This window comes from Physella acuta, unplaced genomic scaffold (assembly GCF_028476545.2).
Source record: "Physella acuta isolate Inbredline_101_S28 unplaced genomic scaffold, ASM2847654v3 ptg000473l, whole genome shotgun sequence".
Taxonomy (NCBI): Eukaryota; Metazoa; Mollusca; class Gastropoda; family Physidae; genus Physella; species Physella acuta.
In genome coordinates, this window is record NW_026731992.1 from 569,910 (window position 1) to 596,203 (window position 26,294).

Consider the following 26,294-nt stretch of genomic DNA (forward strand, 5'->3'; position numbering starts at 1 on the left):
AAAAAAAAAAAATTCTTATGGGCGGCGCCCGGGAGTGTGCAATTTTCGTTAATACACGGTTTCTCACTCAAAGCAGCTATGTTAGCACTTGGCATCCTGCATAGTGGGTCAGGTGTACTAATATGTATTCAGCGATAAAACTGCAACTGTTACAACCGCCGGCACGCCATCGATTGCGTGACCCGAAGCGTCCCGGGCTTCCCTGCGAACACTATGGCGCCTTCTTTCGTTTTAAAAAAGGCTATACACTAAACACACGATGGGCAAAAATAATCGTTGACTTTATCGAATCAGGCGTGTCATTCGGCGCCCCGACAGGCGGTGATTTGGCGCCCCGATCTTACCCGTGAGCATCATGATGCCTACATTCAATTTTTTTTCTAGCTCCACATCTGACAAATACTCAAACAAAATGTATCAGGCAAATAAGCTAGACGTACTGGCGTATCTGTTTCGTATGCGCATTCACCGAACCCTTCTTAGTAATTCTATTCTGGATCTAGATCTAGATCTAGATCTACTTCTGTCTAGATCTAGATCTAGGTCTAGGCCAGTCTATGCCACTACTGCTACTAGATTTAGAAACTAAATTATAATTTCGTACTTTTTCTCCAACATTATATTCGAAATGTCCAGGAACGCCCATTTAATATTCATTTCGGTCTTCGTCTGCGCTCAACCTTGACTGATAAGGGGGAAAAAAAGTTGTTTTGTATAGAAACGAGCATTGTTTTGAAAAACGATTAGAGATCTAGATCCAGATACAGATATTAGATAGATCTAGATCTAGTCGTATTAGACTATTAACTATAGTAATTTAGTAGGCCTATAGCGCATCTCAATAAATAAATAATTAAATAGTAGGCCTATAGGTCAGTATAGGTAGGCCCTATTGTTAATTTAATTTTTAAATTTTTATTAGAGATCTACTATTTTAGTATTACTATTAGTAGTATTAGGCCTAGATCTAGATCTAGATCTACTTAAAAATTAAAAGAGTTAAGAGTAAGACATTAGACGAGTTCATTATTCATTAGTTGTTTGGAATTACTAGATCTAGATCTATTTTAGAGTTTAATTTAGGCCTAATTTAATAATTTTAAATAATTTAGCCTAGATCTAGTTACTAGTAAGTAGTAGAGTAGTAGTTACTAGTTAGGCCTAGGCCTAATAAATTATTATTTAATTTAGGGCCTACAGTACTACAGAGTAGGCATACACTTACTACACTAATAAAAGTAAGTTACCTACACTACAGTTACACTACTACTATCTAGTACTACACGTTACTACATAATACACATAGTCTATTTATTTAATTTATTAGTCTATTAAATTAAACACTAGACTAAAGTAAAGAACAAAGATAACTAACCACACTGACGCTGTGTTTTAATTATGGCCGATTCTAGTCGGAATAAGATACGCATGCGATACGCATGCGCAATGGAGAGAAATTACGACTTAGCGGCGATGTTTTCGATGGTACTGCGCATGCGTGTGTTTACAACCGCAGAACCCTAATACCAACCCTAATCCTATCCTTAACCCTATCCCTAATCCTATCCCTAACCCTAGCCCTAATCCTATCCCTAACCCTAATCCTATCCCTAACCCTATCCCTAATCCTACCCCTAACCCTCATTCTAGCCCTAACCCTAGCCATAGGTCACTGCGCATGCGCAGAACTATCTTTTGCCGAAAAATCTTATTCCGAGTAGACACTTCGTTTAATTATTTACAATAGGGCCCCAATATATTTATTTAGAATATTTTAGATGTAGGGCCTAGATACTTAATAATAATTTAATTAATAATTATGGCCTAGATCTACAATCTATATAAATAATATAGAGTAGGCCTATATAATCTATAATGTGATCATAGTCTCAGATGATCATAGTAGATTGATATTTGATAATATAAGGCATTTTTATTTATAAGGCATGTGTTATGTAGTAGTAGTGTATACTATTACTATTATGTAGTGAGTTTATCAGCAGATTTAAGTTTGTGTAGTGTAGTGAGTTTATCAGTAGGTTTATGTGTGGTGAGTTTATCAGTAGGTTTATGTGTGGTGAGGTCAAATGTATATATTGTCTTAAGTTACCACACAACAGACATGTTGTTATATCTTTGTTGTCATTATCAGAAAAATTTTAATTAATTTCAGGCTTTTTATAGATGGCAACAGAGGATGGAGGCATTAGTAGAAAGAAGGTTCACAATGGAGTCCCAATGCAGCGCAATACCTCCCTTATTGGGAAAAATCCAAAGACAGCCAAAGTTTTGGTCATATATACTGGTGGAACTATTGGAATGGTTAGCCAGAAAGGAGGTTAGTTACACAGGCAGTATATTATTCAGGGGGTAACTACACAGCTCAGCCAACTGGGATAAATTTATTTCTTAAATTTTATTCTAAGACGGAAACAAATTACAAGGGTTTATTTCTATGTTCTGAAAGATCGATTTCCAATAGATAACACAGGTTGTTAAGTATACTACTTAATCTGGAGCCTGAGATCAGGAGATCTGCAGCATGTTATTGCTAAAAGGGGTCATCCATTTATGATGTCCACACAGGGAGAGGGGTGGGTAAAATAAAATTGACTTGTGGATGCATGTGGAATGGGGGGGGGGGGTAATGTGGACGTCCACATGCGGAACCACAAAATTCTTAAATTTGATCATTTTAAAAATAAATTTAAAAAAAAAATGATATAAAATGTACATTATACATTAAATTTGCAGTTCTCATGGTAAATGTATCCAGTGTTTCTTCCAGGCGTGTTTTTTTTCCCATCCCCCCCCCCTTCGGAAGAAATATAATTTATTAGCCGAATTTACCCGAACCGATGTAGTCGTTGATAGCTAGACAGCAATAAATGACAGTAAAAAGTTCGGTCTACAGCATCTTCAATTAAAAAATAAACCGGGAGTGATCTCCCCTAAACTTTCTCGAATAAAAAATAAATCCGAATATTCTTATATAACACCATGGGGGATGGCAACTCAGGTATATAAGCATGATTTTAAATCCATTTTTAATTACTTAAACTTTTAAAAATAAAAAAGAATGTCGTAGAAAAAAGAATGGCGCACCAAGTGAATGCCAAACAATATGTGTATAATAGTGCAGAATATTATTAGTACTTAATAAATTCACTTGCGTCTTTTGAGAAATCGGATATAGCGTAAATTACTACTTCCAGTCAACGGAAATTACTCAAAATTTGATAGAAGGCAGAGAATTAGATCTTTTAATTACATGGGAAATTTCATTTATCTATCTCAAACAGTACTCAAGCTATAGGCTTTTGAAAAATTGAAAGAGAATAAGTTCCACTGTTTATATTATGTTTATTTAAATTGTCTACCAAGCTTCATGGCTCTCTACCTATGGTATCATATCATGCTTTTAGCTGAAGTTTAAGCACAACCACATTTTAACTTATGGTCACAAATAGTCTAATCCTGGAGTCCATAAAATGTTCATTTCCTGAAAGGGAAATAACCAAGCTAGATTGATATGCTAAATATACAAATTAAGCTATTTCCCTTTCCTAGGAAACCAATGAAATAATGTAATGCGTATGATGGATCACCGTGGATGGGTGTGTGAATATATATTGTAGCGATATGCGAGGCGGGGTGTGTTGATGTGTATATTGTTGTACTGAGTGAAGGAGGGTACAAGGGAAGTGACTGGTTGAGTGACAGCGGGTGTGTTGTGAGTGAGAGAAAGGAGGTATGTAGGAATGAATGGGGAGGACAGCTGAAGGTTGGAGCAAGAAAGTGGAGATTGGTGTGAAGAAAGAGTGAAAGCCAGGACATTAATCTTGACTGACATACCTAACCTCTACGAGTTTGTTTGTGTATACGTATACCTGAGTGTACCAGATTCCTGATACCCTCACACATGTGATTTGAATCTGTTCGCAGCTTATGAGCCCAAACCAAATTGTATGATTGATAAACTGAAAGCCATGCCAATATTCCATTATACTGAGGATACAACTTTTCTAACCCCAGAAGAGGCAGACCAATTCCTAGTACTTCAGTAAGGCTGTCCTGATTTTTGTTTAGTAGCTTCATGATGTCATTCTGTTGTTTGTTTAGTAGCTTGATGATGTCATCCTGTTGTTTGTTTAGTAGCTTTATGATGTCATCCTGTTGTTTGTTTAGTAGCTTGATGATGTCATCCTGTTGTTTGTTTAGTAGCTTCATGATGTCATCCTGTTGTTTGTTTAGTAGCTTCATGATGTCATTCTGTTTGTTTAGTAGCTTAGGAATGTGACATGACAACAAGATTGTGTGCTGTTTTTTGTCAATCTCTGTGTGACACATGCACAAGATTGTGTACCATCAGTCACTAGTTTTATTTGTAGTTGAAAGTCCAGCTTGCAGAGCTCTAACAATGTCAGGTATTCTGTGTCTCTCTCAGGCCCTCGGTCAAGACACGGCGCCATGTCATATATCGTGTACTGGAGTTTGATCCTTTGCTGGACTCTTCCAACATGTCTTTCTGTGAATGGGTCAAAATAGCTGATGCCATCAAGGTAAAATTTTATTGCTTTTCACCGCTAAGTTTTTGCTAGAGTATAACTGTGTGACAATATCAGATAAAAATACTCATCAAATTTTTATATTCTGATAGAACTTAACTATCTGTAACTTTACTTTCTGTTACTTGACATCTATTTATTTTTCAATACATGACAGCTATGGCTTTATTCTCTGTTTCAGGACAGCTACCAGGATTATGATGGTTTTGTTGTACTGCATGGTACTGACACCATGGCCTATACTGCTTCTGCTCTTTCATTCATGTGTGAAAATCTAGGCAAGCCCATCATCCTAACAGGCTCACAGGTACACACAATCTAGGCAAGCCCAACACCCTAACAGGTATACAAAATCTAGGCAAGCCCATCATCCTAACAGGTATACAAAATCTAGGCAAGCCCATCATCCTAACAGGTACACAAAATCTAGGCAAGCCCAACACCCTAACAGGTATACAAAATCTAGGCAAGCCCATCATCCTAACAGGTATACAAAATCTAGGCAAGCCCATCATCCTAACATGTACACAAAATCTAGGCAAGCCCATCATCCTAACATGTACACAAAATCTAGGCAAGCCCATCATCCTAACATGTACACAAAATCTAGACAAGCTCATCATCCTAACATGTACACAAAATCTAGGCAAGCCCATCATCCTAACAGGTATACAAAATCTAGGCAAGCTCATCATCCTAACAGGTATACAAAATCTAGGCAAGCCCATCAATTACAAAGGTACACAGGAACAGTGTTACAGATATTTAACATTCAATTTTGCAGATACCAATATTTGAAACTCGGAGTGATGGCAGAGACAACTTTCTTTCATCATTGATCATAGCTGGAACATACTCTATCCCTGAGGTAGGCCCATTCTGCCTTAAGATTAGTTGGTATTTAGTCCAGCTTCTAAGGACTAGTTTATCTTTTGCCTAAAATTAGCATCAATGATATAATTTAATCTGTAGGCGATGATATGCTTCAATGATACAATTTAATCTGTAGGTGATGATATGCTTCAATGATACAATTTAATCTGTAGGTGATGATATGCTTCAATGATACAATTTAATCTGTAGGTGATGATATGCTTCAATGATAAAGTGTTCCGTGGTAACCGCTGCATCAAGGCAGACTCCAGTAGCTTCTCAGCCTTCACTTCCCCCAACATGCCCCCCCTAGTTACACTTGAGATTGATATCAAAGGTCAGAACAATACTCACCTCTATAGACTTCAGGGTTAGAGACAGTCTAACAAAATAATAATAGATTTTCATCATGCAAGGGTTCAACTTCAGTTGACCACACATCTATATTTAGACCTTGCTGTTTCAGTTGACCACACATCTATATTTAGACCTTGTTGTTTCAGTTGACCACACATCTATATTTAGACCTTGTTGTAAAAGTTGACTACACATCTATATTTAGACCTTGTTGTTTCAGTTGACCACACATCCATATTTAGAACTGTTGTTTCAGTTGACCACACATCTATATTTTGACCTTGCTGTTTCAGCTGACCACACATCTATATTTAGACCTTGTTGTTTCAGTTGACCACACATCTATATTTAGACCTTGTTGTAAAAGTTGACCACACATCTATATTTAGACCTTGTTGTTTCAGTTGACCACACATCTATATTTAGACTTGTTGTTTCAGTTGACCACACATCTATATTTAGACCAGGAACAACAGAGAAGTTTACAGTCTCAAGAAACATGTGTTGTAATGTTGGTTTGCTGCGCTTGTTTCCTGGGATCACATTCCAAACGGTGAGCTTCAGCTGTTATCTTGTTTATTGTTGTTGTCACATTCTATTCCATGTTGTATTGTAACTATGTGTGACCTACTTAGGTCTTTCTTTTTTATTATTTAGTTTTACATTTATATAATCGACCTTGAGTGGTCTGTGGTGCAATCGAGAAATTTTCCATCACGCTATGTGGTGAAATTTTGATTGGTTGATTCGTACTTTGGCGACTTCCTTCCCAATAGTTTTGGCTTTAAGGTGGACATCCCATGATTCTGGGGTCGCATAAATACCAGGAACGCTCTTCTCTCAAGGCAGTTGACCAGACATTTTACCGAGAGAGAATGCCATGTTGTATTTCATAAGTTAAGCAGTATTTTTCCCTAAGTTCCTGTGCTTTAAGTATTTTTCTGTGCCTCAATTTAAAATCTAGTAGGATGTGTTGATTACCTAAGTGCCATATCCTGTGTTAATAGTTACCTTGTGTTATTCTTCAACTCGTAAGTTGGGTCTTGCATTATTTGTATATTTATAATATTTTACATACAATCTAGAGGTTATTGTTTGGACTAGTATACTTTTTAAAAGGTTGTAAATTGATTAAAAGTGTTATTAGTTACAGGAGTTCTTCGTGTTTTCCCCCTAGACGTTAGATACGTGTTCATGGAGAGTTTTTGTTGTCTGGTACTCTTTTAGTTTCGTAAGTCATCAGTTTATAACCATCCAAAAGAATTCGGTAAGTGCGTTATCTTTACCAGTGGTAGAGTAGCGCCGTAATATATGTAATTATTTTTTCTTTATTCCACATTTTTATTTGCTATTTTACTCTTATGGCTTAAACATTTGATTGCTTTTTTATTAAAATGTCGTTGATATATGTATTTTTTAATTAATGACCAAGTGATAAAAGGCCTCAGTGGCTACTATTGTTACAGTTATAAAATAAAGTTGATTGTTATTATCATGTCAGTGGTTTATCATGTCAGTGTTTTATCATGTCAGTGTTTTATCATGTCAGTGTTTTATCATGTCAGTTTTTTTTATCATGTCAGTGTTTATCCTTGTTGCATGAAATGAATCCCTATTCCCAGGTTGACTACTGTCCTCTTGTGTAACAGGTGCGTGCATTTCTCCAGCCACCAGTGCAGGGTGTTGTGTTGCAGACCTACGGAGCAGGGAACGCACCAACCAATCGTCCTGATATCTTAGGGCTGCTACGGGAGGCTTGCAATTGGGGCGTGCTCATTGTCAACATCACACAGTGTAGCATAGGCAATGTCAGCGCTACTTATGCCACTGGATTGGTGGGTCACTTTGAATGTACACAGTCCTGGTGGGTCACTTAACTCTTCTGGTGGGTCACTTAACTCTTCTGGTGGGTCACTTAACTGGTGGGTCACTTAACTGGTGGGTCACTTAACTGGTGGGTCACTTAACTGGTGGGTCACTTAACTGGTGGGTCACTTAACTGGTGGGTCACTTAACTGGTGGGTCACTTAACTGGTGGGTCACTTAACTGGTGGGTCACTTAACTGGTGGGTCACTTAACTGGTGGGTCACTTGACTTGTCGGCTACTTAACTCTTCTGGTGGGTCACCTAAATCTGTGCAGCGCTATTTCAGACATGTATTATGATGTGTGTACAGTGATGTTTTAGCCATATATTATGATGTGTGTATACAGTGATGTTTCAGCCATGTATTATGTGTGTGTACAGTGATGTTTTAGCCATGTATTATGTGTACAGTGATGTTTCAACCATGTATTAAGATGTATATGTACAGTGATGTTTCAACCATGTATTATGTGTGTACAGTGATGTTTCAACCATGTATTATGATGTGTGTGTACAGTGATGTTTTAGCCATGTATTATGTGTACAATGATGTTTCAGCCATGTATTATGATGTGTGTACAGTGATGTTTCAGCCATGTAATATTTGTGTATGTACAGTGACGTTTCAACCATGTAATATGTGTGTATGTACAGTGACGTTTCAACCATGTATTATGTGTGTGTGTACAGTGATGTTTTAGCCATGTATTATGTTTACAGTGATGTTCCAACCATGTATTAAGATGTGTGTGTACAGTGATGTTTTAGCCATGTATTATGTGTACAGTGATGTTTCAGCCATGTATTATGATGTGTGTACAATGATGTTTCAGCCATGTATTATGTGTGTACAGTGATGTTTTAGCCATGTATTATGTGTGTACAATGATGTTTTAGCCATGTATTATGTGTGTACAGTGATGTTTTAGCCATGTATTATGTGTGTATGTACAGTGACGTTTCAACCATGTATTATGACGTGTGTGTACAGTGATTTTTTAGCCATGTATTATGTGTGTACAGTGATGTTTTAGCCATATATTATGATGTGTGTGTACAGTGATGTTTCAGCCATGTATTATGTGTGTGTACAGTGATGTTTCAGCCATGTATTATGATGTGTGTACAATGATGTTTCAGCCATGTATTATGTGTGTACAGAGATGTTTTAGCCATGTATTATGTGTGTACAGTGATGTTTCAGCCATGTATTATGTGTGTACAGTGATGTTTTAGCCATGTATTATGTGTGTACAGTGATGTTTCAGCCATGTATAATGATGTGTGTACAGTGTTGTTTCAGCCATGTATTATGATGTGTGTATACAGTGATGTTTCAGCCATGTATTATGTGTGTGTACAGTGATGTTTTAGCCATGTATTATGATGTGTGTATACAGTGATGTTTTAGCCATGTATTATGTGTGTACAGTGATGTTTCAGCCATGTATTATGTGTGTACAGTGATGTTTCAGCCATGTATTATGTGTGTATGTACAGTGATGTTTTAGCCATGTATTATGATGTGTGTACAGTGATGTTTCAGCCATGTATTATGACGTGTGTGTACAGTGATGTTTCAGCCATGTATTATGTGTATACAGTGATGTTTCAGCCATGTATTATGTGTGTACAGTGATGCATCAGCCATGTATTATGTGTGTACAGTGATGTTTCAGCCATGTATTATGTGTGTATGTACAGTGATGTTTTAGCCATGTATTATGATGTGTGTACAGTGATGTTTCAGCCATGTATTATGACGTGTGTGTACAGTGATGTTTCAGCCATGTATTATGTGTATACAGTGATGTTTCAGCCATGTATTATGTGTGTACAGTGATGCATCAGCCATGTATTATGTGTGTATGTACAGTGACGTTTCAACCATGTATTATGTGTGTACAGTGATGTTTTAGCCATGTATTATGTGTGTACAGTGATGTTTTAGCCATGTATTATGATGTGTGTGCAGTGATGTTTCAGCCATGTATTATGATGTGTGTGTACAGTGATGTATCAGTCATGTATTATGTGTGTATGTACAGTGACGTTTCAACCATGTATTAAGATGTGTGTGTACAGTGATGTTTCAGCCATGTATTATGATGTGTACAGTGATGTTTCAGCCATGTATTATGTGTGTATGTACAGTGACGTTTCAACCATGTATTAAGATGTGTGTGTACAGTGATGTTTCAGCCATGTATTATGTGTGTATGTACAGTGACGTTTCAACCATGTATTAAGATGTGTGTGTACAGTGATGTTTCAGCCATGTATTATGATGTGTACAGTGATGTTTCAGCCATGTATTATGTGTGTATGTACAGTGACGTTTCAACCATGTATTAAGATGTGTGTGTACAGTGATGTTTTAGCCATGTATTATGTGTACAATGATGTTTTAGCCATATATTATGTGTGTACAGTGATGTATCAGCCATATATTATGTGTGTACAGTGATGTTTTAGCCATGTATTATGTGTGTACAGTGATGTTTCAGCCATGTATTATGATGTGTGTGTACAGTGATGTTTTAGCCATGTATTATGATGTGTGTGTACAGTGATGTTTTAGCCATGTATTATGTGTGTACAGTGATGTTTCAGCCATGTATTATGATGTGTGTACAGTGATGTATCAGCCATATATTATGTGTATACAGTGATGTTTTAGCCATGTATTATGTGTGTACAGTGATGTTTCAGCCATATATTATGTGTGTACAGTGATGTATCAGCCATGTATTATGATGTGTGTGTACAGTGATGTTTTAGCCATGTATTATGTGTGTACAGTGATGTTTCAGCCATGTATTATGTGTGTACAGTGATGTTTCAGCCATGTATTATGTGTATACAGGCTCTAAAAGAGATGGGAGTGATAATGGGAGCTGACATGACACCTGAAGCTGCACTCATGAAGCTCAGCTATGTGCTGGGCAAGGAAGAGTGGACCATTGACCACAAGCGTGCGGTAACAAATCATGTTGTTGTCATCAAGCCCCTCATTTTGTTGTCATCAAGCCCCTTGTGTTGTCATCATCAAGCCCCTTGTGTTGTTGCCATCAAGCCCCGTGTTTTGTTGTCATCAAGCCCCTCATGTTGTCATCAAGCCCCTCATGTCGTCATCAAGCCCCTCATGTTGTCATCAAGCCCCTCATGTTGTCATCAAGCCCCTTGTGTTGTTGTCATCAAGCCCCTCATGTTGTTGACATCAAGCCCCTTATGTTGTTGTCATCAAGCCCCTTGTGTTGTTGTCATTAAGCCTTTTGTGTTGTTGTCATCATCAAGCCCCTTGTGTTGTTGCCATCAAGCCCCGTGTTTTGTTGTCGTCAAGCCCCTCATGTTGTTATCAAGCCCCTCATGTTGTCATCAAGCCCCTCATGTTGTCATCAAGCCCCACATGTTGTCATCAATCCCCTCAAGTTGTCATCAAGCCCCTCATGTTGTCATCAATCCCCTCATGTTGTCATCAATCCCCTCATGTTGTCATCAATCCCCTCAAGTTGTCATCAATCCCCTCAAGTTGTCATCAAGCCCCTCAAGTTGTCATCAAGCCCCTCATGTTGTCATCAATCCCCTCATGTTGTCATCAATCCCCTCATGTTGTCATCAAGCCCCTCATGTTGTTGCCATCAAGCCCCTCATGTTGTCATCAAGCCCCTCAAGTTGTCATCAAGCCCCTCATGTTGTCATCAAGCCCCTCATGTTGTCATCAAGCCCCTCATGTTGTTGCCATCAAGCCCCTCAAGTTGTCATCAAGTTCTCATGTTGTCATCAAGCCCCTCAAGTTGTCATCAAGCCCCTCATGTTGTCATCAAGTTCTCATGTTGTCATCAAGCCCCTCAAGTTGTCATCAAGCCCCTCATGTTGTCATCAAGTTCTCATGTTGTCATCAAGCCCCTCAAGTTGTCATCAAGCCCCTCATGTTGTCATCAAGCCCCTCATGTTGTCATCAAGCCCCTCATGTTGTCATCAAGATCTTGTGTTGTTGTCATCAAGCCCCTCTAGATGTTTTTAATAAATCAATTATCCCTTTATTTCACTCAAGCTGGTATCTGTACTTTAATACTTTAAATGATTAATTTATTCTATCATTTCATCTTGAGCTTGTTTTTACTTTCTCGTATATACAGAGTATAGAGAAAGTCTTGTAATCGTGCAAAAAAAAAATCGAGATTTTTACAAATCTCGACGTTTTACACCTCCCTGAGTTGGAAAAACATAATTTTGCAATCTTGTCCTTATGTGTGTGTGTGCCCGTAAACATGATAACTTACCGTTACTGTTAGGTTGATGAAATTTCATATATAAGTATAATATCAAAATTGTAGATCCTGATCAACTTTTGAGCGATTTCCGATAACCGGAAGTGGAACTTTTTCTACTTTGAATTTTTCAAAAGCCTATAACTTGAGTTATATTTTAGGATAGATAAATGAAATTTCACATGTAAGTAAAAGATGTAATTATCTGTCTACTGTCAAATTTTGAGTAATTTCCGTTGACCCGAAGTAGTAATTTACACTATTTACGATTTCTCAAAAAACGCATGTCAATTTAAAAAGTACTAATAATATTCCGTACTATTATGCACATTTTGTTTTGGCGTTCGCTTGGTGCGCAATTCATTTTTCTACTAGATTCTATTCTATTTTAAAAACTTTATGTAATTAAAAATCATGTCAATATCCCGAGTTGTTATCCCACGTAATGTTATGTAAGAATATCCGAGAACATTTAGTGGAGATCACTCCCGGTTTATTTAATACTTTAAATGATTAATTTATCCTATCATTTCATCTTGAGCTTGTTTTCCTTTAATTCTAATTTCTTAGAACAATTTAAAGGGGGGGGGGGGGGGGGAGTGTGAGAATGGTTTTTGCAGGAGGGAATTGTGGAAAAAAAAATTCAGATTTAGCTTGCTTTAAGGAAATAGTGAAAAAAAATACATCACCCCTCATATGGGTTAATTTTCAATGATTTTGATTTGCTTTTCAAAAAACAATATACATCACTCAGTCCAAATTTGAAATACACCAGTTGAAACAACACCAGCATTAGAAAACAAATAATAATAAATGTTTTATGAGCAAGTTTTAATCTAATAAGCAAAAAAAAATAAAAAAATAAATGATTTATTTTAATATATAATAATGAACCCTATAACTAAAAAGAAAAATGAGGGTCACTTATTAAATTTTAGTGCAGTATTCAATACATAATATATTATGACACATGCTTTTCTTTTTAATTATTAAATAGTGGTTCATTGTTACATTTTTAAAGAAAATCATTTAGTTACTTCTTTTTAGTGCATAATTCTACAAATGCTTGTTATTAAAAAAATTTTTATTCTTTTTCAATATCTTAAAATTGTTAATACAATAGAATAGCATGACAAGAAAGAAGTGTGATACAAATGAATGCAAAAAATGTGTGTATAATATTGTGATAAAAGTAGAACTCTATGGTAAATCCTTGCTAGCTTAGTGTTACAGCTTAGTGATGTAATAATAGAGTGAATAGAGGAGACTAATGAGCTTAAAAAACTGACATAGAATGGCATGAAATTGTCCTAAAACTATATATTCAATTAAAAACAAGCAGCTGCTGTATATCAGAGAGATGTGTGTCCACAGATGCTGGCCAGGAATCTCCGTGGTGAGATGACCACAATGTTAGGCGAGCAGCTGTCCATAACAGACTCAGAGCTGATCGATAGTGTGGCCAGATACATGAGTCTGAGCACAAGTGATGTAAGTCATGTTTTATCAGATACATGAGTCTGAGCACAAGTGATGTAAGTCATGTTTTATCAGATACATGAGTCTGAGCACAAGTGATGTAAGTCATGTTTTATCAGATACATGAGTCTGAGCACAAGTGATGTAAGTCATGTTTTATCAGATACATGAGTCTGAGCACAAGTGATGTAAGTCATGTTTTATCAGATACATGAGTCTGAGCACAAGTGATGTAAGTCATGTTTTATCAGATACATGAGTCTGAGCACAAGTGATGTAAGTCATGTTTTATCAGATACATGAGTCTGAGCACAAGTGATGTAAGTCATGTTTTAAGTGAGCACCATTGATGAGTTATCAGATAAGTGGCTAATGTTGTATGATAATCTGTCTCCCCCCCCCAGGAAATCAGTAAAGTGAAAGACGCCATCTACCCCTGTCTGATGTGTGCTGCAGCCAAGTCAGGTGACATCCCAGCCCTGGAGAAGCTGCGTGCCTCAGTCAGTTGTACGCCACTAACTTAACCAGTCAGACACTACGCCACTAACTTAACCAGACACTACGCCACTAACTTAACCAGTTATACACTATGCAACTAACTTAACCAGTCAGACACTACACCACTAACTTAACCAGTCAAACACTATGCCACTAACTTAACCAGTCAAACACTATGCCACTAACTTAACCAGTCAGACACTACGCCACTAACTAAACCAGACACTACGCCACTAACTTAACCAGTCAGACACTACGCCACTAACTTAACCAGTCATACACTATGCCACTAACTTAACCAGTCGGACACTACGCCATTAACTTAACCAGACACTACGCCACTAACTTAACCAGTCAGACACTACGCCACTAACTTAACCAGACACTATGCCACTAACTTAACCAGTCAGACACTACGCCACTAACTTAACCAGTCATACACTACGCCACTAACTTAACCAGACACAACGCCACTACCTTAACCTGTCATACACTATGCCACTAACTTAACCAGTCAGACACTACGCCACTAACTTAACCAGTCAGACACTACGCCACTAACTTAACCAGTTATACACTACTTACTAAGAAGGACCTTGTCCTAACAAACTACTGGTGAGTGTGTCACCATCAACTGATTGTGTCCCCCACATACTGCTTGTGTGTGCCACCATTAACTGGTGTCCCCCACGGGAACAGGGCATTTCCCCCCTGTCAATTACCCCCCCGGATATTTCCCCCCCGACATTACCCCCAGAGTAATTACCCCCCCCTGTCAATTACCCCCCTGTCAATTACCCCCCGCCCAGTAGGACATTACCCCCCCCCCCCCCCCCCCCCCCCCCCCGGAGAGGGTTAGAGTTAGGGTTAGGGTTAAGATTAGGGTTAGGGTTAGGGCTAGGGTTAGAGTTCGGGCTAGGGCTAGGGCCAGGGCTAAGGTTAGGGTTAGGGTTAGGTGCTAGGGTTAGGGTTAGGGCAAGGGTTAGGGTTAGGTTTTAGGGCTAGGGTTAGGGCTAGGGCTAGGGTTAGGTTTTAGGGCTAGGGTTAGGGTTAGGGTTAGTGTTAGGTTTAGGGCTAGGGTTAGTTTTAGGGTTAGGGTTAGGTTTAGGGCTAGGGTTAGGGCTAGGGCTAGGTTTAGGGTTAGGGTTAGGGTTGTGTCTGGTTTTGGTTTTGTGTGACGTTTTAGGCTAAGGTGGATGCTTAGGTTTTGGTCTTTTTCTTAAGGTTTGGATTAAAGTATTATATAGGGATAAAATTCTAGTTAGAGTTAGGATTTTAACTTGAGAGGGGGGGGGGGGGGTAATTCCCCGGGGGGGTAATTGACAGGGGGGTAATTGCTCCGGGGGGTAAATACGGGGGGGAAATGTCCGGGGGGGAAATATCCAGGGGGGTAATGTCCTGTAGCCGTCCCCCACATACTGCTTGTGTGTGTCACCATCAACTGATTGTGTCCCCCACATACTGCTTGTGTGTGTCACCATCAACTGTGTGTGCCCACAGGGAGGTGACCTTGCATTACAGAACCAAGATGGCAGGACAGCCCTGCACGTGGCCTGCAGGAAAGGTCGCATCAATGTGGTCCACTACCTGCTGAACCATGGGGTCAGCATACACCTCAAGGACTATCGCCAGGAGACAGCCTTGATTGATGCCATAGAAGGTGGACATATAGACATCATTAGACTCCTGGTTCAGACAGGTGCCAACCTGCCCCTGCCACAGTCCGTCATGGCTGTCCGCATGTGCAGGTAACTAGTCTACAGATGACCTCAGATGACCTTTTGTCCGCTGTTGTTTTTTGCTAAATGTATTGAGTCTCTTTCAAGTATAACTAGCTCTTTATGTATACTTGTCTAGTAGCGTATAGCTGGATTACTTGCTGAAGAATAGACATGATATATGTTACATGTCAACTGCTACCAGGGGGTTCCCACATTTCTCTCACCCATGTAACCATTCCCTAGACCTGTGGGTTCCCACATTTCTCTCACCCATGTTACCAGCTAGACCCTTGGGTTCCCACATTTCTCTCACCCATGTTACCAACTAGACCCTTGGGTTCCCACATTTCTCTCACCCATGTTACCAACTAGACCCTTGGGTTCCCACATTTCTCTCACCCATGTTACCAACTAGACCCGTGGGTTCCCACATTTCTCTCACCCATGTTACCAGCTAGACCCTTGGGTTCCCACATTTCTCTCATCCATGTTACCAACTAGACCCTTGGGTTCCCACATTTCTCTCATCCATGTTACCAACTAGACCCTTGGCTTCCCACATTTCTCTCACCCATGTTACCAACTAGACCCGTGAGTTCCCACATTTCTCTCACCCATGTTACCAGCTAGACCCATGGGTTCCCATATTTCTCTCACCCATGTTACCAACTAGACCCTTGGGTTCCCACATTTCTCTCATCCATGTTACCAACTAGACCCTTGGGTTCCCACATTTCTCTCATCCATGTTACCAACTAGACCCTTGGCTTCCCACATTTCTCTCACCCATGTTACCAACTAGACCCGTGAGTTCCCACATTTCTCTCACCCATGTTACCAGCTAGACCCATGGGTTCCCATATTTCTCTCACCCATGTTACCAACTAGACCCTTGGGTTCCCACATTTCTCTCACCCATGTTACCAACTAGACCCTTGGGTTCCCACATTTCTCTCATCCATGTTACCAACTAGACCCTTGGGTTCCCACATTTCTCTCACCCATGTTACCAACTAGACCCGTGAGTTCCCACATTTCTCTCACCCATGTTACCAGCTAGACCCATGGGTTCCCATATTTCTCTCACCCATGTTACCAGCTAGACCCATGGGTTCCCATATTTCTCTCACCCATGTTACCAACTAGACCCTTGGCTTCCCACATTTCTCTCACCCATGTTACCAACTAGACCCTTGGGTTCCCACATTTCTCTCATCCATGTTACCAACTAGACCCTTGGGTTCCCACATTTCTCTCATCCATGTTACCAACTAGACCCTTGGGTTCCCACATTTCTCTCATCCATGTTACCAACTAGACCCTTGGGTTCCCACATTTCTCTCATCCATGTTACCAACTAGACCCTTGGGTTCCCACATTTCTCTCATCCATGTTACCAACTAGACCCTTGGGTTCCCACATTTCTCTCACCCATGTTACCAACTAGACCCTTGGGTTCCCACATTTCTCTCACCCATGTTACCAACTAGACCCGTGGGTTCCCACATTTCTCTCACCCATGTTACCAACTAGACCCTTGGGTTCCCACATTTCTCTCACCCATGTTACCAACTAGACCCTTGGGTTCCCACATTTCTCTCACCCATGTTACCAACTAGACCCTTGGGTTCCCACATTTCTCTCACCCATGTTACCAACTAGACCCTTGGCTTCCCACATTTCTCTCACCCATGTTACCAACTAGACCCATGGGTTCCCACATTTCTCTCACCCATGTTACCAACTAGACCCTTGGCTTCCCACATTTCTCTCACCCATGTTACCAACTAGACCCTTGGGTTCCCACATTTCTCTCATCCATGTTACCAACTAGACCCTTGGATTCCCACATTTCTCTCACCCATGTTACCAACTAGACCCTTGGGTTCCCACATTTCTCTCACCCATGTTACCAACTAGACCCGTGAGTTCCCACATTTCTCTCACCCATGTTACCAGCTAGACCCATGGGTTCCCACATTTCTCTCATCCATGTTACCAACTAGACCCATGGGTTCCCACATTTCTCTCACCCATGTTACCAACTAGACCAATGGGTTCCCACATTTCTCTCATCCATGTTACCAACTAGACCCTTGGGTTCCCACATTTCTCTCACCCATGTTACCAACTAGACCAATGGGTTCCCACATTTCTCTCATCCATGTTACCAACTAGACCCTTGGGTTCCCACATTTCTCTCACCCATGTTACCAACTACACCCGTGGGTTCCCACATTTCTCTCACCCATGTTACCAACTAGACCAATGGGTTCCCACATTTCTCTCACCCATGTTACCAACTAGACCCTTGGGTTCCCACATTTCTCTCACCCATGTTACCAGCTAGACCCTTGGGTTCCCACATTTCTCTCACCCATATTACCAACTAGACCCTTGGGTTCCCACATTTCTCTCACCCATGTTACCAGCTAGACCCTTGGGTTCCCACATTTCTCTCACCCATGTTACCAACTAGACCCATGGGTTCCCACATTTCTCTCACCCATGTTACCAACTAGACCCTTGGGTTCCCACATTTCTCTCACCCATGTTACCAACTAGACCCATGGGTTCCCACATTTCTCTCACCCATGTTACCAACTAGACCCTTGGGTTCCCACATTTCTCTCACCCATGTTACCAACTAGACCCTTGGGTTCCCACATTTCTCTCACCCATGTTACCAACTAGACCCTTGGGTTCCCACATTTCTCTCACCCATGTTACCAACTAGACCTGTGGGTTCCCACATTTCTCTCACCCATGTTACCAACTAGACCCATGGGTTCCCACATTTCTCTCACCCATGTTACCAACTAGACCCATGGGTTCCCACATTTCTCTCACCCATGTTACCAACTAGACCCTTGGGTTCCCACATTTCTCTCACCCATGTTACCAACTAGACCAATGGGTTCCCACATTTCTCTCACCCATGTTACCAACTAGACCCTTGGATTCCCACATTTCTCTCACCCATGTTACCAACTAGACCCTTGGGTTCCCACATTTCTCTCACCCATGTTACCAACTAGACCCGTGAGTTCCCACATTTCTCTCACCCATGTTACCAGCTAGACCCATGGGTTCCCACATTTCTCTCATCCATGTTACCAACTAGACCCTTGGCTTCCCACATTTCTCTCACCCATGTTACCAACTAGACCAATGGGTTCCCATATTTCTCTCACCCATGTTACCAACTAGACCCTTGGGTTCCCACATTTCTCTCATCCATGTTACCAACTAGACCCTTGGGTTCCCACATTTCTCTCACCCATGTTACCAACTACACCCGTGGGTTCCCACATTTCTCTCACCCATGTTACCAGCTAGACCCATGGGTTCCCACATTTCTCTCATCCATGTTACCAACTAGACCCATGGGTTCCCACATTTCTCTCACCCATGTTACCAACTACACCCATGGGTTCCCACATTTCTCTCATCCATGTTACCAACTACACCCGTGGGTTCCCACATTTCTCTCACCCATGTTACCAGCTACACCCATGGGTTCCCACATTTCTCTCACCCATGTTACCAACTAGACCCTTGGCTTCCCACATTTCTCTCACCCATGTTACCAACTAGACCCTTGGGTTCCCACATTTCTCTCACCCATGTTACCAGCTAGACCCTTGGGTTCCCACATTTCTCTCACCCATGTTACCAACTAGACCTGTGGGTTCCCACATTTCTCTCACCCATGTTACCAGCTAGACCCTTGGGTTCCCATATTTCTCTCACCCATGTTACCAACTAGACCTGTGGGTTCCCACATTTCTCTCACCCATGTTACCAACTAGACCCGTGGGTTCCCACATTTCTCTCACCCATGTTACCAGCTAGACCCTTGGGTTCCCATATTTCTCTCACCCATGTTACCAACTAGACCTGTGGGTTCCCACATTTCTCTCACCCATGTTACCAACTAGACCCGTGGGTTCCCACATTTCTCTCACCCATGTTACCAGCTAGACCCGTGGGTTCCCATATTTCTCTCACCCATGTAACCAATCCCTATACAGTCTAGAGCCAAGATTTTGACCCACTAGTCTATATTCATTACTTGAGCTTTTCTTTTTTATATATCACTGTACCAATAATTGATTGCCATTGGTAGGCATGTCTGTGTACATCAGTCTCATGGTGTACATGTCTGTGTACATCAGTCTCATGGTGTACATGTCTGTGTACATCAGTCTCATGTTGTACATGTCTGTGTACATCAGTCTCATGGTGTACATGTCTGTGTACATCAGTCTCATGGTGTACATGTCTGTGTACATCAGTCTCATGGTGTACATCTTTCTAATGGTGTACATGTGTAAATGGTGTGTCTAGCTGTCTCAAGTTGATAGCTATCTCATAGTATATAGCTGTCTCATAGTATATAGCTGTCTCATAGTATATAGCTGTCTCATAGTATATAGCTGTCTCATAGTATATAGCTGTCTCATAGTATATAGCTGTCTGGTGGTGTACATCTGTCTGCCTATTTCACCTGTCCACATCTCACCTGTCCACACTGCCTATTTCACCTGTCCACATTGCCTATTTCACCTGTCCACATCTCACCTGTCTACACTGCCTATTTCACCTGTCCACATCTCACCTGTCCACATCTCACCTGTCCACATCTTACCTGTCCACATCTCACCTGTCCACACTGCCTATTTCACCTGTCCACATCTCACCTGTCCACATCTCACCTGTCCACATCTCACCTGTCCACATCTCACCTGTCCACATCTCACCTGTCCACATCTCACCTGTCCACACTGCCTATTTCACCTGTCCACACTGCCTATTTCACCTGTCCACATCTCACCTGTCCACATCTCACCTGTCCACACTGCCTATTTCACCTGTCCACATCTCACCTGTCCACATCTCACCTGTCCACGCTGCCTATTTCACCTGTCCACATCTCACCTGTCCACACTGCCTATTTCACCTGTCCACACTGCCTATTTCACCTGTCCACATCTCACCTGTCCACATTTCACCTGTCCACATCTCACCTGTCCACATCTCACCTGTCCACATCTCACCTGTCCACACTGCCTATTTCACCTGTCCACATCTCACCTGTCCACATCTCACCTGTCCACATCTCACCTGTCCACATCTTACCTGTCCACACTGCCTATTTCACCTGTCCACATCTCACCTGTCCACATCTCACCTGTCCACATTTCACCTGTCCACATCTCACCTGTCCACACTGCCTATTTCACCTGTCCACATCTCACCTGTCCACATCTCACCTGTCCACATCTCACCTGTCCACATCTCACCTGTCTACACTGCCTATTTCACCTGTCCACATCTCTCCTGTCCACACCTCACCTGTCCACACCTCACCTGTCCACACTGCCTATTTCACCTGTCCACACTGCCTATTTCACCTGTCCACATCTCACCTATCCACATCTCACCTGTCCACATCTCACCTGTCCACACTGCCTATTTCACCTGTCCACATCTCACCTGTCCACATCTCACCTGTCCACATCTCACCTGTCCACATCTCACCTGTCCACATCTCACCTGTCTACACTGCCTATTTCACCTGTCCACATCTCTCCTGTCCACACCTCACCTGTCCACACCTCACCTGTCCACACTGCCTATTTCACCTGTCCACACTGCCTATTTCACCTGTCCACATCTCACCTATCCACATCTCACCTGTCCACATCTCACCTGTCCACACTGCCTATTTCACCTGTCCACATCTCACCTGTCCACATCTCACCTGTCCACACTGCCTATTTCACCTGTCCACATCTCACCTGTCCACACTGCCTATTTCACCTGTCCACATTGCCTATTTCACCTGTCCACATCTCACCTGTCTACATCTCACCTGTCCACATCTCACCTGTCCACATTGCCTATTTCACCTGTCCACATCTCACCTGTCCACACTGCCTATTTCACCTGTCCACATCTCACCTGTCCACATCTCACCTGTCCACATCTCACCTGTCCACATCTTACCTGTCCACACTGCCTATTTCACCTGTCCACATCTCACCTGTCCACATCTCACCTGTCCACATCTCACCTGTCCACATCTCACCTGTCCACACTGCCTATTTCACCTGTCCACATCTCACCTGTCCACATCTCACCTGTCCACATCTCACCTGTCCACATCTCACCTGTCCACATCTCACCTGTCTACACTGCCTATTTCACCTGTCCACATCTCTCCTGTCCACACCTCACCTGTCCACACCTCACCTGTCCACACTGCCTATTTCACCTGCCCACATCTCACCTGTCCACATCTCACCTGTCCACACTGCCTATTTCACCTGTCCACATCTCTCCTGTCCACACCTCACCTGTCCACACCTCACCTGTCCACACTGCCTATTTCACCTGCCCACATCTCACCTGTCCACATCTCACCTGTCCACACTGCCTATTTCACCTGCCCACATCTCACCTGTCCACATCTCACCTGTCCACACTGCCTATTTCACCTGTCCACACTGCCTATCTCACCTGTCCACATCTCACCTGTCCACATCTCACCTGTCCACATCTCACCTGTCCACGTCTCACCTGTCTACACTGCCTATTTCACCTGTCCACATCTCACCTGTCCACATCTCACCTGTCCACATCTCACCTGTCCACACTGCCTATTTCACCTGTCCACATCTCACCTGTCCACATCTCACCTGTCCACATCTCACCTGTCCACATCTCACCTGTCCACATCTCACCTGTCCACACTGCCTATTTCACCTGTCCACATCTCACCTGTCCACATCTCACATGTCCACATCTCACCTGTCCACACTGCCTATTTCACCTGTCCACACTGCCTATCTCACCTGTCCACATCTCACCTGTCCACACTGCCTATTTCACCTGTCCACACTGCCTATCTCACCTGTCCACATTGCCTATTTCACCTGTCCACATCTCACCTGTCCACATCTCACCTGTCCACACTGCCTATTTCACCTGTCCACATCTCACCTGTCCACACTGCCTATCTCACCTGTCCACCCTGCCTATTTCACCTGTCTACATCTCACCTGTCCACATCTCACCTGTCCACATCTCACCTGTCCACATTGCCTATTTCACCTGTCCACATCTCACCTGTCCACACCTCACCTGTCCACACTGCCTATTTCACCTGTCCACATCTCACCTGTCCACCCTGCCTATCTCACCTGTCCACACTGCCTATTTCACCTGTCCACATCTCACCTGTCCACACTGCCTATTTCACCTGCCCACATCTCACCTGTCCACATCTCACCTGTCCACATCTCACCTGTCCACCCTGCCTATTTCACCTGCCCACATCTCACCTGTCCACATCTCACCTGTCCACCCTGCCTATTTCACCTGTCCACATCTCACCTGTCCACATTTCACCTGTCCACACTTCCTATTTCACCTGTCCACCCTGCCTATTTCACCTGTCCACATCTCACCTGTCCACCCTGCCTATTTCACCTGCCCACATCTCACCTGTCCACATCTCACCTGTCCACCCTGCCTATTTCACCTGTCCACATCTCACCTGTCCACATTTCACCTGTCCACACTTCCTATTTCACCTGTCCACCCTGCCTATTTCACCTGCCCACATCTCACCTGTCCACCCTGCCTATTTCACCTGCCCACATCTCACCTGTCCACATCTCACCTGTCCACATCTCACCTGTCCACACTGCCTATTTCACCTGCCCACATCTCACCTGTCTACACTACCTATTTCATCTGTCCACATCTCACCTGTCCACATCTCACCTGTCCACATCTCACCTGTCCACACTGCTTATTTTACCTGTCCACACTACTTTTTTCAACTGTCCACATCTCACCTGTCTACACTGCCTATTTCACCTGTCTACACTACCTATTTCACCTGTCCACATCTCACCTGTCCACATCTCACCTGTCCACACTGCCTATTTCACCTGTCCACATCTCACCTGTCCACATCTCACCTGTCCACATCTCACCTGTCTACAGTGCTGCTGCAGCAAATGATGTCAAGTCACTGGAAGCTTGGCTAGCAGCAGGTGCGTCCCCAAACTTGAAGGACTATGATGAGAGAACCCCCTTACATGTGGTAAGACATTGTCTCACCACTTACATTTAAAACAACATTGTTTCACCACTAACATATAATACAACATTGTCTTACCACTTACATTTAAAACAACATTGTCTCACCACTTACATGTAATACAACATTGTCTTACCACTTACATGTAATACAACATTGTCTCACCACTTACATGTAATACAACATTGTCTCACCACTTACATGTAATACAACATTGTCTCACCACTTACATTTAAAACAACATTGTCTCACCACTTACATGTAATACAACATTGTCTTACCACTTACATGTAATACAACATTGTCTCACCACTTACATGTAATACAACATTGTCTCACCACTTACATATAATACAACATTGTCTCACCACTTACATATAATACAACATTGTCTCACCATTTACATATAATACAACATTGTTTCACCATTTACATGTGTTCCACCATTGTCTCACCACTTACATGTGTCCCACCATTGTCTCCCCCTGACTGACTGTCTACAGGCTGTGAGCCTGAACTGCAATGAAGCAGCTGAACTGCTGTACAGAGCCGGAGCCCACACAGACCTTCCTGATGTCTTTGGCAACACGGCCCACAGCTTGGCTGACAAGATTCAGAATGTCAAGTTTTTAAACTTAATCAGCCACACTGAAAACAATTAATACTATCTGTGTTGGACTGACCTGACACACCCAGTTGTGTGTGTTGGACTGACCTGACACACCCAGTTGTGTGTGTTGGACTGACCTGACACACCCAGTTGTGTGTGTTGGACTGATCTGAGATAGTCACATTGCACTAGTCTTTCATTATTCCTGCCCTTTACCTTAGATATTAATTATACATTCTCATATTCCCTTCATCTTGACCCACTACATGTAGATCATATGAGATTTGTGGTCATGTTCACCATACACATCTGGTCATCTTGACCGTACAACATTTAGGTCATTTTAGCTTTACACGTGGTCATCTTGATCATACAACATTTAGGTCATTTTAGCCTTACACATGTGGTCATCTTGACCATACAACATTTAGGTCATTTTAGCCTTACACATGTGGTCATCTTGACCATACAACATTTAGGTCATTTTAGCCTTACACATGTGGTCATCTTGACAAATGGGTCAACTACTTGTACAACAACGACCACAGGCCCATGAATCTCTATCCTGCTGCCATTCTTTACCATGGACAATTGAGTTTCCCTAGAGTGGAAACTAGTTTTCATTTGGGGCTTATATTTTACATGTGTTTAGTCATGTCAACCAACTCTCTTCCCCCCCCCCCCCCCCCCTGAACTATAATATAACAGATCTAATTAGTGAATAAATATTTAGACGAGTAACAAGCATGAACACTCAGTTTTGTGCCTAGACATGACAGGTATGGGCTACACGTAACAGTTATGGGCTGCCCGTAACAGGTATGGGCTACACATGACAGTATGGGCTACACGTAACAGTTATGGGCTACACGTAACAGTTATGTGCTGCACGTAACAGGTATGGGCTACACATGACAGTATGGGCTACACATGACAGTTGGCTGACTGATGTTCTACCAAAATTCATGACGGGTGATAAAATATTGTTTGACATATCTTTAAGAATCTCATTATTTGTGCCAAGTAAATGTGTAATAGCTTGGCAAATGGCCTTGAGTGTACTTTGTTAGTGTAGTAACCTTTGACCTCTTGTAGTGGACTCAATAAAGCAAGCCCATAAAGATTGGTATTTTCTTACAGTGCAGGCATGCAACAGTAATGACCATCTGTAACTGTGTGGCTTTGAGGTTTGTGGCAATATGCGTGTGCTTTTTTTTGTTGAAAATCTGTTGGTATAACTAAAAACATGGATCTCAATTTTCCCACTACATCCAGTGTCTCACTGTCTAGGACTTAACTAAAACATATCACAGGAACACCACTCAAGTATACATTTACATGTAATTATTATCTACAAGTTTTGCTGGTTCACAATCAGCTTTTATTTCTATTGATCTCCATAGCTTTATGAAACTTATTTTCTTTTTCCCTGGTTGGCTTTACAAAGTGGATGTTTCCACGCTTATTTGCAGTTTAACCTCCTATAGAACTAAACTGTTGAATCAGTTAATGTGATAGTCCTTGAACCTTTGAAAAAATGTCTCTGTTAGTCCTTCAATGGCTCTGGTAGCACTTGAACCATTGAATCAATGGCTCTGTCAGCACTTGAACCATTGAATCAATGGCTCTGTTAGCCCTTGAACCATTGAATCAATGGCTCTGTTAGCACTTAAACCATTGAATCAATGTCTCTGGTAGCACTTGAACCATTGAATCAATGGCTCTGGTAGCACTTGAACCATTGAATCAATGGATATGTTAGCACTTGAACCATTGAATCAATGGCTCTGGTAGCCCTTGAACCATTGAATCAATGGCTCTGGTAGCCCTTGAACCATTGAATCAATGGCTCTGGTAGCCCTTGAACCATTGAATCAATGGCTCTGGTAGCCCTTGAACCATTGAATCAATGGCTCTGGTAGCACTTAAAC

At 41.9% G+C, this 26,294-nt stretch overlaps 1 protein-coding gene across 6 annotated transcripts; it reads left to right on the plus strand.

The window, feature by feature from the left end:
• Nucleotides 1–658: 658 nt before the first annotated feature.
• LOC131943934 (L-asparaginase) lies at nucleotides 659–25,484 on the plus strand. 6 transcript variants are annotated; one of them, XR_009386979.1, is made up of 16 exons: nucleotides 659–882; nucleotides 2,174–2,338; nucleotides 3,946–4,063; nucleotides 4,448–4,562; nucleotides 4,750–4,875; nucleotides 5,353–5,436; nucleotides 5,652–5,778; nucleotides 6,239–6,351; nucleotides 7,448–7,633; nucleotides 10,532–10,645; nucleotides 13,314–13,430; nucleotides 13,823–13,918; nucleotides 15,417–15,664; nucleotides 23,657–23,756; nucleotides 24,257–25,182; nucleotides 25,262–25,484. XR_009386979.1 is itself a non-coding variant. In XM_059304318.1 (16 exons), exons 3-16 carry the CDS (start codon nucleotides 2,185–2,187, stop codon nucleotides 24,413–24,415), a joined length of 1,857 nt encoding a protein of 618 aa, XP_059160301.1. In that variant the 5' UTR covers nucleotides 659–882; nucleotides 1,192–1,238; nucleotides 2,174–2,184; the 3' UTR covers nucleotides 24,416–25,484. The 6 variants fall into 6 exon arrangements, 4 of the variants coding, with proteins under 4 accessions (XP_059160301.1, XP_059160303.1, XP_059160299.1 ...); XR_009386980.1 differs by having other exon boundaries at nucleotides 24,257–24,700; nucleotides 24,747–25,484; XM_059304318.1 differs by adding an exon at nucleotides 1,192–1,238 and having other exon boundaries at nucleotides 24,257–25,484.
• The last annotated feature ends 810 nt before the right edge of the window (nucleotides 25,485–26,294 follow it).

What these genes read in the sequence shown, in the direction of transcription:
- LOC131943934 (XM_059304318.1), top strand. Translation starts at nt 2,185, where the DNA reads ATGGCAACAGAGGATGGAGGCATTAGTAGAAAGAAGGTTCACAATGGA. An exon ending in ACTTGAGATTGATATCAAAG is followed by an intron (nt 5,779 to 6,238) that starts GTCAGAACAATA and finishes TTGTTGTTTCAG; the next exon opens with TTGACCACACATCTATATTT. An exon ending in TGAGTCTGAGCACAAGTGAT is followed by an intron (nt 13,431 to 13,822) that starts GTAAGTCATGTT and finishes TCCCCCCCCCAG; the next exon opens with GAAATCAGTAAAGTGAAAGA.